General features: G+C 46.4%; 1 protein-coding gene and 1 long non-coding RNA gene across 6 annotated transcripts in view; one reads left to right on the forward strand and one right to left on the reverse strand.

Moving 5' to 3' along the window:
* The window catches only part of LOC135377412 (uncharacterized protein ZK1073.1-like), a 170,123-nt gene that overhangs the window by 107,736 nt on the left and 48,138 nt on the right, over positions 1 to 14,249 (forward strand). For all 5 annotated transcript variants that reach the window (XM_064609794.1, XM_064609796.1, XM_064609795.1 and 2 more), the window contains one exon: positions 4,982 to 5,032. In XM_064609794.1, the coding sequence (XP_064465864.1) occupies positions 4,982 to 5,032 (51 nt within the window). The remainder of the gene's footprint in view (positions 1 to 4,981; positions 5,033 to 14,249) is intronic.
* Positions 4,320 to 14,249, reverse strand: part of LOC135377415 (uncharacterized) — a 60,503-nt gene continuing 50,573 nt past the window's right edge. Inside the window, exons 3-4 of the long non-coding RNA XR_010418110.1 lie at positions 5,651 to 5,712; positions 4,320 to 4,410 (exon numbers count right to left, since the gene is read on the reverse strand). This is a non-coding gene — a long non-coding RNA (uncharacterized LOC135377415). The remainder of the gene's footprint in view (positions 4,411 to 5,650; positions 5,713 to 14,249) is intronic.

The raw sequence follows: 14,249 nt of genomic DNA on the forward strand, positions 1-14,249 counted from the left end.
GCGAGGTCTACGTATGGCGCCACGTAGAGAATGCGTGACAAGATCAGGGCTTTGTGAAGGGTGAGCAATGACCGCGCATTGCAGCCCCATGACTTACCGCTGATTCTGCGTAGCAAATTGAGCGTTTTCTTCCCCTTGCAAATAGTCTCGTTTACTTGCTTAGACCAGCGTAATGTGCTATCGATGGTGACACCAAGATATTTACATGACGCGCATCTTGGGATGGGAGTGTTGTTAATGCTGAGGCTTGGGAAGTCTTTGCCCACGTACTTTCCACGGGGAATGCAGACCATGCATTTTGACTTCTCTGGTGATGCTTCCAGCCCTCTCGCAAGCAGCGCTGCATTGAGCCCGTTCAAGGCAATATCAGCTGTGTCACGAACTTTCTCCTTGTCCGTTCCCACAATGCGGAGGCAGATGTCGTCCGCGTAGATGGTGAGATGAAGGGCATACGGTGTAGGGCGAATTCCTCGGTGAATCCCTGCCATGATTAGGTTGAATAGTATAGGTGATAGAACACTGCCTTGTGGGACTCCTCGCTCAAACTTCTTCACAGAGCTGATACACCCGCGGACGGAGACGTCAAACGTTCTGTTGGACAGAAAGTCACATAGGTATCCTAGAAGGCGGCCAGTGACTCGAGCTGCTTCGAGCGCAGCGAAACATGCCGAGTGCGTTACCGAGTCGTATGCCTTCTTCACGTCAATGAAGAAAGCGAGAGCAAACTCATTGGACTCTCTCGCTTGCTTCAGGCTAGTAGCCACTTCAGCGATTGCGTCAGACGCGCTCCAGCCCTTCCGGAATGCCGTAATGTGATCTGGGAAGCAACCGCCTCGCTCCAAGACCCAAGCCAGCCTTTTGTGAATTATACGCTCCAATAATTTGCCAACGCACGAGGTTAGGGCAATGGGACGGTAGGAGGACAGTTGGCTCGGTGGCCTCCCCGGCTTTAGGACGGGTATTACTCGAGCATGTTTCCAATCAGATGGGATGCATCCAGAGGTCCAGACGTTGTTGTATAGTTGGAGCAGAGCGTCGAGTTGGTCGTCGCCTAGGTTCTTGAGGGCCTGGTTAGGGATCCCGTCCGGGCCAGCTGCACTGCGCCGCTTTAAGCCTTGGATGGCGTACTTCAGCTCGGACATCGTGAGGTCGTCGTCCGCCGGGGAGCCATTTGATCCTGTGTGGCTAGGAAAAAGGCGTTGGGCACTGCAGCTTGCGACGCGAGCTAGCTCGCTGGCATAGTCTTCGGCTATGTTCTTGGGCTCCCTGTTTGAGGCTACCGATAAGGTGACAAGCGGGTCGACAGGCTCGGGAAGGCTTTCGATCGCTCGCAGGGTATGCCAAACCTTCGTTGTTGGAGTGTGGGCATTGAGGGACTCGCTGAACTGTCTCCATTGGGTCCGCCTTAATTTCAAGGTATACCTTCTATGGGCAGCACAGACACGCTTGTAAGCGACCCAATCGCCCTGGAGGCCGGTTCTCAGAGCTCGTCGCTGTGCTCGTCGTCGCGCAGCACGGAGGTTGAGGTATCGGAGGTCAGGGGCAGGCATACTGGCCAGGTAGGATACTGCTTTTGAGCTATTAGCCAATGACGCCTTTACAGAGTCGAGCAAGGTATCTACCGTGGAGCCGACCAGTCCCTCCCTGAACTTCACCCAGTTGGTAATAGTCTTCGTTTTCCTGGGGCCGTTGCTGCGACTCGGAGGCGAAAGCAGGATGGGGAAATGATCTGAACCCCATGTGTCAGGCTCGGCTTCCCACTTTAGGGTGACGTCAGGAGAGACCAGAGTCAAATCGATGGCATTTAGGTAGCGCGGCGAACGCATATATGTAGGAGAGCCGGTGTTGAGCACCGCGAGGTCGAGGTTAATTGACTGCAGACGTGGTAATTCCATTGTCAATTAACTCTTAGAAATGAACTTCACCACATAGCACGCTCCTAGCCAACCATTATCCCGAATGACAACGTTCTCGCCCCTGATTTGTTGAAAACGGGAGGAGGAGCCTAGTTTGCGCCATTATGCACGGCACAAGATAGGCTCCTCCTCCCGTTTTCAACAAATCTAGGGCGAGAGCGTTGTCATTCGGGGTGATGATCGGCTAGGTGCGTGCTATGTGGTGAAGTTCATTTCTAAGAGTGTAGAAGTCCCAAGACGAGTAAAAATGCAAATGTTGTCGTCAAAGTGCAACTTTGCATTCTCGTGTTTAAAAATGGCCGACGTTACAGTTGATTGCGAAAGTAAACTGTTCAGCAATATATTATTTGGACTATACAGCTACGCATCAGAGTGCACCATCAGTGGTACATCAGTTGCGAGCCCTATACTTTGCTCTTACAACAATAAGCACACGCTTTTAATGTGTTTATCGTGTGTTCGCGCTGGTAAACATAGTTGCTCGCAGCTCTGTATGGCTATTCTCGAGCGTGCACTTTTACACGAAGGCCTAGGTGGCACCCACTGGGCATCGTGTATGCCTCGGCGAATTCGATTAAGCCACATACGTGGGCGCTCGTATCGATTAGACGAGGAGAAGTGTGTGTGTGTTATCTACACGGAAAGGTCAACGGAGAGAAAATTGCCAGAGGGTATACCGAAACCCTTTCTGCACCACGTCATCAAAAGAATATCGAGTTGCTGCGCACTCTAAGAAAAAAAAAACGGGGAGTAATTTTACTCCTTTTGGGGACTAAATGCATTGCCACAAAAAAAATAGTTCAATTTCGGGAGTAAATGAATGTCACAGGGTGGAGACTGTATTTCACGCTCTGTTCTAACAGTTCCAGGTAACATAATTCGTGTGCATGCATGAAAATACTTTGAAGCAAACCGTCAACCGTGATATATCTAGTGATATAAAATCTTGCGACATACATAGGGCACAATTTGCGTAGAAAGAAGCGCTAACTGTTTCTTACTCTGTGTGGCTGGAAAATATCTAAGTTGGCTGAGTTATACAGCCTTATGCCGTCAAACTCACGAATAGCACATATTTACGTAGACTGTTGCATTCGGAAGACCATTCGCGTAGTTCAGTGAGAATTTGTAGTCCTGGGGAGTAAATGTCGGGGTTAGGGGACTAAAATGGGGAGTAACTGGCAGTCTAGGGGAGTAAAAGTTGCAATTACTCCCTATTTTACTCTTTTTTTTTCCTTAGAGTGCGTGAAGCTCTAATTCACATTTACATAAAGAATGCATGTTTGGAGATACACTCCTTTGGAAGCGTTTCCTTTCGCTTGCGAATCGGTATTCTTATCGCACGCGGTCTATAAATAGCGCTTTCTCGCCGAACACCCTGCGTCTGCTGCAAGCACTTATATAAAAGACAGGCGAATATCTCTGCGGGAGTTCTGCCACTTTCATGGGCGTGGTTCATTACATCATATACACATTGTTGGGGAAAATATAATTATTTTTATACGTGTCGTACGTGGCGAGACATACGCCATCGAACGCACGTGCGCGTCGGGCTCTGACGTCGAGGGAGCGAGAGCCATTCCCATTGGTAGTCGTCGGCACGTGACCTCTCCCGTGCAGTCAAACACTCGCGGAGATGCCTGCAGTGATATCAGAGCCGGATGCATTGGCGCCGATTTTCTACGCTATGTCTATTCTCCATTTTGCTGGAAGGTTGCTGGAAGGTTGCTGGAAGGTTGCTGGAAGGTTGCTGGAAGGTTGCTGGAAGGTTGCTGGAATTCAGGTTCACGTCGATGCAAATGGTTGCCTTTCACACTTATTTGGCCTAACTTGGGATGAAGTGTCGCCACCCCTTTAACGGTGAAGTAATAAAGTGATGTGTGTACGTAACAAAGTGTACGGCATAAGTTTACTAAACGCAGCACGTATACACCAGCGGTAGAATACAGACAGGTCCTTCAGGCGCAGAAATATTCCTGGAGACCACTTTTAATCCTTCTCTCTCTCTCTTCTTGTTCTTTTTTTTTTTTTTACTCCTATACATGCTTATACATATTTTTTCTCTCTCTGTCCCTCCCTCGACTGGTTACCGCCTCAAGAAAAGCGTAACTTACACAACGTTGTGTCTTCCTCCCGGCAATAACGGAGAATCGTCGTTGCGACACAGGAGGATACCTCCATTATATTCACCCTATCCAACCGTATCCCAGCTGCATAGTGACGTACAATAGTAGGCGCAGTGGTATTTCCTATAGCTTCAATAGTTGGCGATTGTCTGCGCACGTCGTGTCATTGTCCGTGAACAATGTCCATTGACCGCTTATTGTCTGTACGGAAAAATTTCCATCGCATGCGCACATCGAATCGAAGAACGCATGGGGTAGTTGCTGCATTGATGCCATGTTCAGATAGCGAGATGTACATTTCTTATGGAATTGCATCTTCCTTTGCGTTTGGCTCTGGCTTTACTTGTCTTCCTGCTCCTTGCCTGTTTCTAACGGAAGAGAAATATGTTGTTAACTTATGCATGCTGATGTTTTTAGTTTTATCTTTCGCGTCGTCGTATTTTTGAATGTTTCTCATCAACATTCTTTCCTTTCTTCTTATTTTGATCGGTTGCGATAACTCCGACAAACACTGGTCACCTTACTTAGAATACGGAGAGACGCATAAAAAGTTCGAATAATTTTATCTGACTGCAGGTTTGCAGACTTGAATGTAAAGGTTTTTCTTGTTTTTTTTTGGGGGGGGGATATACTTTTATTAGTAGGAAAGGTCTGCCAGACCAAGATCGGCATGCTATTCCATAAAAAAAAAAAGGTTTGTAAAGGTAAAAGGGTAAAGGTTTGTTTTCAAGGTTGCCAAACGAATACTGCTTTGTGAACTGCTAATCACGCGGGGATGTACATAGATTATTTTATATCTAGGTGAACCCTAGAAAATGATGTGATGTATGGCTCTTCACTTCGTGTTACCAGGACAGTGTGTAGTTCATGTCTTTTTTATGTGTTCATTTTTCCTTCTTGCATTCTTTCTAAACTTTTTTTTGTCTCTCTCATTTGCAGAAAATGGAAGTCATGACAAAGAACTGCGGGAAGCTAACAGTCCATGTGCAGGTGAGTGGACTCTGGAAAGTTTCACGACCTTTGTGTGAAAAGGTCAGATATATATATGCAGATGTACTGCGAGTTGACATTCTGCGAAGAGAATTCGATCGAGATTCGGTCGCCTGCAATCCAAAAGTGTTCTTTGTCTCTTCGTATCGTTCTTTCAAACGGACGGTGACAGATAATGACTGGCAAAATAGAAGCAAATCTGTCATATTTTCTCAGATTTCATTTTTCGACTTCAATAACTACGTCCATTGCAGAAATGCGAGTCCCGGTCCAATGTGTATTTCTGTATCAGCTAAAGGAGCGGCGTACTGATAATCCGACTAAAGAGGGTGTTTAACGCTGATGCAATTGTGGACTAGTTTTGAGGGCAAGAACGAACTAGCATGCGCTGTCTTGTGGCAAGCTTCAAAACTGTGATTTTTTTTTTTTTTTTTTTTTTCAAAATTTGCCGGTTAAACCCAGAAATACCTGAAAAACGAAACTTACAAGGCGTGAGTACTTGGTATGTTTGAGATCAAGAAAGAGAACTGTCGTGCTCTGTGTGAGTAATTTTGGTGCCTCTTAATTTGGACTTAAATAGGTTGGTAAGGACGCTACAAAGGGTTATTAGTTACTCACGAAGTGGAGAGAGATTTTCTGCCAGTCGTCATTATGTTCACAGTTGTCTTCCTTGAGGAGCACTAAAAGATAGGGGCTCTGAATTAAAGACTATCGAAAACACAGAGAAAGCACTGTATTTAGTCCTACTCTCAACATTCACTCTCATTCAAGAATCAAGGGTTGAAAGGAAAAGAGCGATGCAAGCGAGCAAAAGAAGTCACGTGCTTTATGCGGAGTGGTGTGGTACTGAGACAGGGTCAAAGTGCTAGCCTTTTTAACATCTCGTTAATATTTTTATTGTATTTTCCGTTGCGATCGGGTCCCAGTTACGCCATAGCATAATTTACGTAAGAGAAACACTTACGTGATGTAGCTGAAAATGTAGCTGAATTACAGTTACTTCTTTGGTGTCGTTGAGTTACCCCACGAATTACCCTGGCGCAGTGTGTGCCTCGATGCGGACGAGTCAACGGAGACGTGTTTCCTGATAACCGATTCTGTAAACCTATGCATGCATATTATAAAAACTGAAAGACTGAAATGTAACAGCTATCCAGCCACAGGTCAAAGCCATAGTGACGGATTACTGGAGTGTCATCAAATAAAAATGGAGTAATTTGGTAACCTCGTAATTGAGTACCTCGCGTATCTTCTCGCAGCACTAACTTAACGTTGCAACGGTACTTTTAGAGCGTTAATCGTGCCCTATAATATCGCACGACTCTCATTCGCAATTTCCTGAAGCACAACGAGACCTCGACCTTAAAAACAAGGATTCCCAAATGCTACTTACAAGTCCCTCTTCCTCCTTTATTTTGCTTTCCTACAGCTATCTATTACGCACTTTCCACGTTTTACTAGGCTTACGCGACGCTACGTACAAGCACTGGACCTCCGAAAGCACACGAAATCCTCTCTTCAGCCGTGAGAAACGTACAAACTGCTTCTACGGCGAGTCCGCCTCCAATTCCACTCGCCAGAGTGGAACTGCAGAATGAACCCATCCAGAAGTTGTCGTTAACCCAATTCCCACGTCGACTGATGCGTTTCCTCCTTCGTAATCTTCCGCATAACTCGCTCAAAATCCTTCATTAACGAAAGCGAGCTTCGAATTCCCGTTCAGGGGAACGCATCGTTTTGCTCACTCTGCTGGCTATCGAGGCAAGACGAGCAAAAAATAAAAAATAAATTAAGGCAGGTCAGATTGCGAAAAATAATGGACGGGTGAGGCACCCATGCGCTGTGTTCGAAGACGGTTGTCGTGTCTGGTTGTTTTTAGTCGCGTTATTAATTTCATGCACGGCTGCTACGCGGACGTAAGAGGCGTCAGGAATAGTAAGCTCTTGCGTGTAGGTTATGGCGAACTGACATTTGATGTCGGATTATTTGCTACGGCCGCATTTCCGCGCCGTGACTTCAAATCGATGGTGACACACTAATATTTCCGTGCGATATTACGTGCGCGCGCGTAGGACTGCGCCCTAGGGTAATCTGCTCGCTCCTCTGCAGTTAATGAAACCACAATTATAATAAAAAAATTGAGAGAGGTACTCGCAAATAAGCGAGTTCTCTATCAACAACGGGGTTGTTGCTTTTTTTTACTTTTTCTGTTTTTCTGACTGTTTCTCATCCGCATTAAGTGAAAAGGTGACATTACAGCGACATCAGCGACCACGGATGCCAACCATCCTTGCTCCAACACTGTTGGATAGGATAGTATAAGTCAAAATTAAACCAGAATTAAAACGCTAATTTTTGAACAGAAAGGAAAGGAAAGTTATCGATAATACGTATGTAAGTGTGTAGAATCGGTTTAATGTAACCAGGACTTGTTGCGTGACCTCTGCAGACCTGTAAAGTAATTAAATACGGGTAACCAAGACTACAGTAATTACATTCTCAGTACCTAATTACTTTCGGGATTACTTTCGACGTCAGGATTACTTTAAAGTCAGTCTGAGAGCGCGTGTCCCTCCGTCCGTTGCTGTCTCCCGTTAAGCGTGCTTTCACTGCATTGTCCCAGTGTACGTAGGAGAAGCAACCGAACAATATGTCTCTTCCCGGCGCTTTTAGCGAGCAGACGTAATGCTGGAGTGGAGTGTCATGAAAGTGAAGCGGATTCTTCGGATTTGCTTAGATACACACATAGCAACGCGTTATAATTCAAGAAGGCGAAGTAACCCGCGCAAGACGACCACATCAACAGGCCGAGGCCTCTGTGAGTAGTTCTAATGTAACCAAGTTCTAATAGGCAGGAAATAAAGTTTTCTGAACAGGTAGACTCCTACTTGAGGGCTCTACATACCACATCACTTATGGCGAATTCCACTGGTCGTTGTAGTGCAGAGAAGCTTGCACTGGCTCGGGCGCGCATGTAAAAAAACATTAATGTATACTGGCTTTATCTTTCGCTACGAAATCGCGGAATACATTCTGCATTCGCGGACTTAATCGGAATGACCAAAGGTCCTGCAGTTTTTGTTTATCTGTTTGCAGAAAGAAAAAATATATATATATATATACACAGGGTGTCCCACCGAAAAAGGGCCAGGGGCTAAAGAAAAAACTGAGTGCTCTACACAAATGGAACCCACTGTACGTGCTTGGCAGTTGTGTAGTCTATCCAAAAATATTTTTTTCATCGCCCCTTGTCAAATAATTAGCGGTAATTAATTTTCTAACTTTTTAATTATCGGTTTTAGCTCTCAGATATCAATGAGGAAGTTGTAGTACATGTCGAAAAAGACGCAACTGAAGTGGTTCGAGGTTGCTGTGGCTTGTGGTTTCGTTTTTTTCCCGGGTTTAAAAATTGGTTTCAAAAGCCGCGCGCACCACAGAGCGCTCCCCATAATTCGGCGCCCGCCCCGCGCGCGACGATTGCAGTGCACTCTGATAGGTGTGCCATGAAACAGATGAAATATCTTCCTCTTGTGTGATGTGGCCCAAAGATGGTCTCCAAGCGCTAATCTCAAGGTCAATGTACGCCGGAGGGCGCTGGAATCGTCGCGCGCGGGTGCCGGATCGTGGGAAGCGATCTGCGGTCCGCTCGGCATCTGAAACCAACTTACCCTGAAGACACCCTGTATATATACCGGGTGTTTCAGTTAAAACCCCGGGCTTAATAATTCGCGAACGGGTGCACCAATCGACGAACTTTCTTTTTTACAAGTATCTGTCCGATAGCACCTACAAGCTACACCGTGCGAATGAGTGGGAGGCATTATTTAAATTATTTAAATAATGCCTCCCAAATGCTCATTATTTAAATAGAAATTCAAATGCGTTTCGTAAAAAAAAAGAACTTCTAAAGCAGGGCGCTGTCGGCATTAAAATGGGTAATACCCCTTTTGGGACCTTCAGCGGACACCTTTTAGAGAAAAATCTGCCACCGAAGCGGGTCATTTGTTGCTGTAATTAATTGGTTTCGGTTTACATATTTTGTCGCGGCTGGTCGCGTTGAAGCGCAAAAGGACGTAATTCATTGGTGTAAGGACATCATTCATTGGTGGATAACGGAGTGGAGCGTCCTCTTCCGCTTCACTGCGACCAACCGCGACAAGAGTATGTAAACCGAAACCAATTAATTACTGCAACAAATGACCCACTTCGGTGACAGATTTTTCTCTAAAAGGTGTCCCTTGAAGGTCCCAAAAGGGGTAGTAAATTTTAATGGCGACAGCGCCCTGCTTTAGAAGTTGTTTTTTTACGAAACTCATTCCAATTTTTAATTAAATAATGAGCGCCTCCCACTCGTTCACACGGTGCGCAGCTTGTAGGTGGTATCGGACAGATACTTGTAAAAAAGAAAGTTCGTCGATTGGTGCACCCGTTCGCGAATTATTTAGCCCGGGGATTTAACTGAAACGCCCGGTATATATGGCGGGGCGTAGAGAAATCGATAACACGCCGCCAGCTTTCTTGTTATCTTGGCACCTGCAGACTCTCTCAACATGCGCGCCTCTACAGACAGCTAGTCTGTTGTCTAACGATGTTAATGGTTTCCCACCCAGAAACCGCGCTGACGTAACGCAAGCAAAGCACACAGTATAGACGGCTCCCGCCGACCCTTTCAGTTGGCCACAATGACGCATAAGCAGCATAGATTTGTCACCCGTGGCGTCAAAGGAAAACGCAGCGAGAAAGGCTACTTTATTCCGTCCTCTATTCACCCGCTGTGTCATCTACGCACCGTCGGCGTCTCCGTGTCTCGCCCCATTTTGTGTAGTTAGTCTCGGTATACGACCGGACACTTTGCGTTTGATTACCGCATTGGCAAGCAGCTGAGCCCACATGCTGACGTAGGAGTTTCATGTATAGAGCAAGGTGAACCACACGTGTTGTACTGGAGGGAGTCAGAGAGTTCCCTGTATAGCTATACTTGCTGAGTTGTGCGAACTCATTACCGTCACGATGGAATGTAACTGCTCTGAGGCTGGGACACAAAACAGACGACACAACGCAAGCCTCAATCGTCCGTCTCAATCGTGTTCCAGCCTCAGCCACGACCTACTAGATAATAACGACCATGTCATAGGCACCCCTTCCCAGCGCCGCATTTCGAAGCTAGCGGTGGCGCCACTCATCGGCCCGGTGATTGCTTACTCAATTTCTGAAATACTTTGTACTTCAGCTTACCATAGTATCCTTGCACAAGCGGTGGATGTCCCACGGGAGATGCTTCGTTCTAAAGTTGATTATCATCATCATTCTACGCGTGTTCATAGGGGCTGTTGCTGTCGTCTGCTACGGTAGTCGTACGTCCGCTTCTGCGCGTTCAAAATTCAAATTTCCACCGTCCAATCACGATGTAGATCTCGCGGGGCGATGAGTAGCGCCCCTAGCGGATCGTGCGGACGGGCTTCTAATAGGGGTTGCCGATTATGACATGGTCGTTATAATCTAGTAGGTCATGGCCTCAGCACAGTTACTTCCCATCGTACCCACTAGATGCCGCTGCGTCGTACTTGTGTTGTACGTGTGTTGTACGTGTGTTGTACGTGTGTTGTACGTGTGTTGTACGTGTGTTGTACGTGTGTTGTACGTGTGTGAGTGTTGTACGTGTGTGTGTGTTGTACGTGTGTGTGTGTTGTACGTGTGTGTTGTACGTGTGTGTGAGAGAGAGAGAGAGAGAGAGAGAAGAAGTGTAGGAGAGAATGTGAAGAGAGTGAATGCGTGTCCCGTTAGCTGAACGAGACCCCTTGGTAAGTCGTTGAAAAGCAGATGCCAGCGTAGCGTAATTGGTTAATGCGCTCGACCGGCGATTGAGAGGTGCGTGGTTCAAATCCCGCCGCTGTCTGAATTTTTCGACGACTGCCATATTTCAATCGTTACCGTCTCTTCCTGTAGTTGTTGTTTTAGCAATGGAGTAGGAAGTGTTATGAAAAATTGGTATCGCTTCTCGAGTGGGAGGTTCATGTGGTGGAGAAGAGGTTAGGAAAGAAAAAAGTAGAGATGTTTGCCTGGAGGCGGTCGGGGGACGTCTGCTCTAGGACGCGTATAGTCTGGAGGGAAATAGACAGCAGGGAGAAATCAAACAGCAAACCAAATCCTCGAAAAAGCGGTATTTATTTGTCTATATTCAGAGGTCAAGACCTCTGAACATAGACAAATAGACAGAGGATAAATGTGTAAAAGGGGGAGGATGATTACGCGTGTCCCAGGTCAGCAGCGACTATCGCGACAGCATCATGCCTGTTTCAGATTACGGACAACCGCGAATCACAAGGAGTTTCACAGTACGGCGATGGGATTGCCTGTCCTTCAAAATTTCACCAACATGTGCATTGCAAGAAAAAAAAAAAGCGCAACCGTTCTTCCAAAGCTTCTTTACATTTACGTTTACAGTGAACCCTCGTTATTATGACCATGGTCGTTCCCGGAAATTTTGGTCATAATGCGGAATTGTCATATTAACGGGGGGATTTGCAGAGGTTTCACTAAATTGTTCCCCAGCAGCATGGTCGTAAAGCGCGTATGTCAGATTATCGGGGGTCATATTAACGAGGGTTCACTGTATAAAATTATTTGTGCATTCGTAATTCGCCTGAATCCGACGCAATAAGGTTGTTTACAGGGTTTACTCTCTAGTTTATTTAAAAGTTTATATCAAGTTTAATATTTAAAAAACGAAACTGTACCATTACACTCATGCTGATACCGGGCGCTTCTCATCACCATACCGAGGCCCTTTCGTTCAGAAATACACGCATTCACTCTTCTCTTACATTTCTATCCATGCGCTCTCAGATTCACTCCATGGCGTACAAACGTGTGTTTCTGCGATGAAAGATGAAAGTCACTGAAAAGGTTAGCCAGCTGTAGGGATCGAACCCACATCTTCTGGATTGCCGGTCCAGGGCTCTACCAATTGAGCTAAGCCAACACGCCTCTCCAGCGACTTTCGGGGTGCGTCATCTGAAGGGACGACAAACCAGCCACTCACTCTCACTCACCCTCCTTTCACTCTTACATTTTTGCTCACTCATACACACATTCATACGACGGAAATCGACGCAAGCGGCACCTGTTGAACAAGAGATAAACTGATGTTCTGAGGCTGGAACAACATAGAGGGGCCCCTCTATGTTGTTCCAGCCTCAGAACATCAGTTTATCTCGTGTGTTACTGTGTCTTCCTGAACGAGGCATCTCTTTGGTGACGAGAAGCGTGACCTAACCCCCGAGCCGTGGTTTCTCCGGGACCTTGCCCCGGTCGCTGCCTCCACTCCGGGGACGCTACCCGCTTGTGCAGGCTGAAAAAAGAAACGAAGGGTGCTGCTCACGACCGAGTCAGCGTTCAGTTATTTTTGCTGGCCGCGTTTAGACGAAACATGCTTCAGCGCAACTTCTCAGTTCAAATCGTGCTTCTTTCTGGCTCGTGTCACGCCCGAGAAACCGCAAAGGTGGTGCTTAGAGCCTTCATCTTTTTTTTAACGACAGTTTGAATAAGAATCGTACGTCAGGTAACTGACGGAAGTAGAATGAACACTTTAAAGTAGCACAGAAGTCATTTTTAACACCCAGTTTTCTTCCTATAAAACTATTAACTAGGCCAGTAAGATGCACCATGAGAAGTAATTTACACCACAGTGTCATAATTATCGCGGAAATTGAATTTAAAATATGCCGCAAAAAGCGACCATGCGCAACGGTGGTGAAGAGCAGTACCAGCCTGTGATCTGCCTGGAACCTCGCGCTGACGCTATAAGGAGAACGCTCGCTGATTGACCTAGAGAAATGCTGTCTGCTACTCCGCTGTCGTCTGCTACTCGGCTGTTCGGGGTTCTGATAAAGCCTTTCTCCTTGCTCGGTAATGCTTCGGCCGCTCCTTCTATCCCCAATTCTCCGGGAAAACTGGCAAAACAGGTTTACGGCGGCAAAGGGACAAGGCGCTGACCCCCACTGACTGGCAAACCAGAACGAGTCTCCTTATGCCGTCATCGGTGACGTGCCATCATACTTCCTCATCCTCGTTATAACTGGAGTGGCGAGTTAAGGGTGAAGGCGCGAAGCTATGTTTATGTGAGTTTTTTACTGGGAAACAAATTGCACACATCAAAACCTTTCGCACTATTCGGTATGACACACACACTTTCATCAGATGTCTTAATCTGAATTTTTTTTTGGGTGGCCCTCTGTGCTCCTTTAAATACCCAGTAACGGTCACATAGTACCTGAAGCACGCGGTAAACGTAAACATTCCGCTTTAGGTGTTCGGTAAACATTAAAATAGACTCGAATTGTCATGTAAAGAATATGCTTCAAGTACCCGGTAAAGGTAAAAATAATATTTCGCATATACGAGGGGTATCCGGAAAGTAATTTCTGATTGGCTATTAAAAAAAAGAAACACCCACACGAAAACATTTTGAATATTTCATTTTCACCTGGGTTCACGTACCTTAAACTACATGTATACGCAAATTCCACCATTATTGAGGCAGTTGTCATAGCGAGGTACCACCTTTTGCATCCCCGCACCGTCGAATGATACCGCCTGTTATGAAACTCAACTGCTCCTTATCATACCCATACTCAACAACAACAACTTTATTGTCGACCTTGGAGAGTGGAGAGTTTCATCGCAACAGGCGATACTCTACCCCATTGCTGGGTGGAATGGGGGGAATAAAATAACGAGCCCCTTCACAATAGCGATCGAAGTCCGATGGTGTCCAGAAATGTCAGAAGAGCTTTGAGCGCAGAGCCTTGCTGGGCTGGATTGGGCCAGGGACTGATAGACAGGGACAGGGATAGATACTCGACAGGGACAGGGATAGATAGACAGGGACAGGGACAGGGATAGATACTCATATCGTCGGCTAAACTTCCAAAGCCATGTCCTTGCCATTGAATCACTCATAGCGACTCCTAAATACAAAAACTGACGAAGAATGCCTGCTAGTTTCGCATCCCATGCATTGAAGCAATAAAGCACATTTCACAGGCAGCGCGGTCCGATCTATTGCCTTCAATGTTTTAGATACGAAGAAAGATGCGCATGGGCGCCGCCATTTTTATGGTCACGCGTATATTGACGTTTCCAATGACGTGTCCCCCAGGACCTGCCCATAATACACTGCGTTCGTCTGGCAAGCTATCGTCTCTGGACCGATAGG

The sequence above is a fragment of the Ornithodoros turicata genome, chromosome 1, assembly GCF_037126465.1.
Source record: "Ornithodoros turicata isolate Travis chromosome 1, ASM3712646v1, whole genome shotgun sequence".
Taxonomy (NCBI): domain Eukaryota; kingdom Metazoa; phylum Arthropoda; class Arachnida; order Ixodida; family Argasidae; genus Ornithodoros; species Ornithodoros turicata.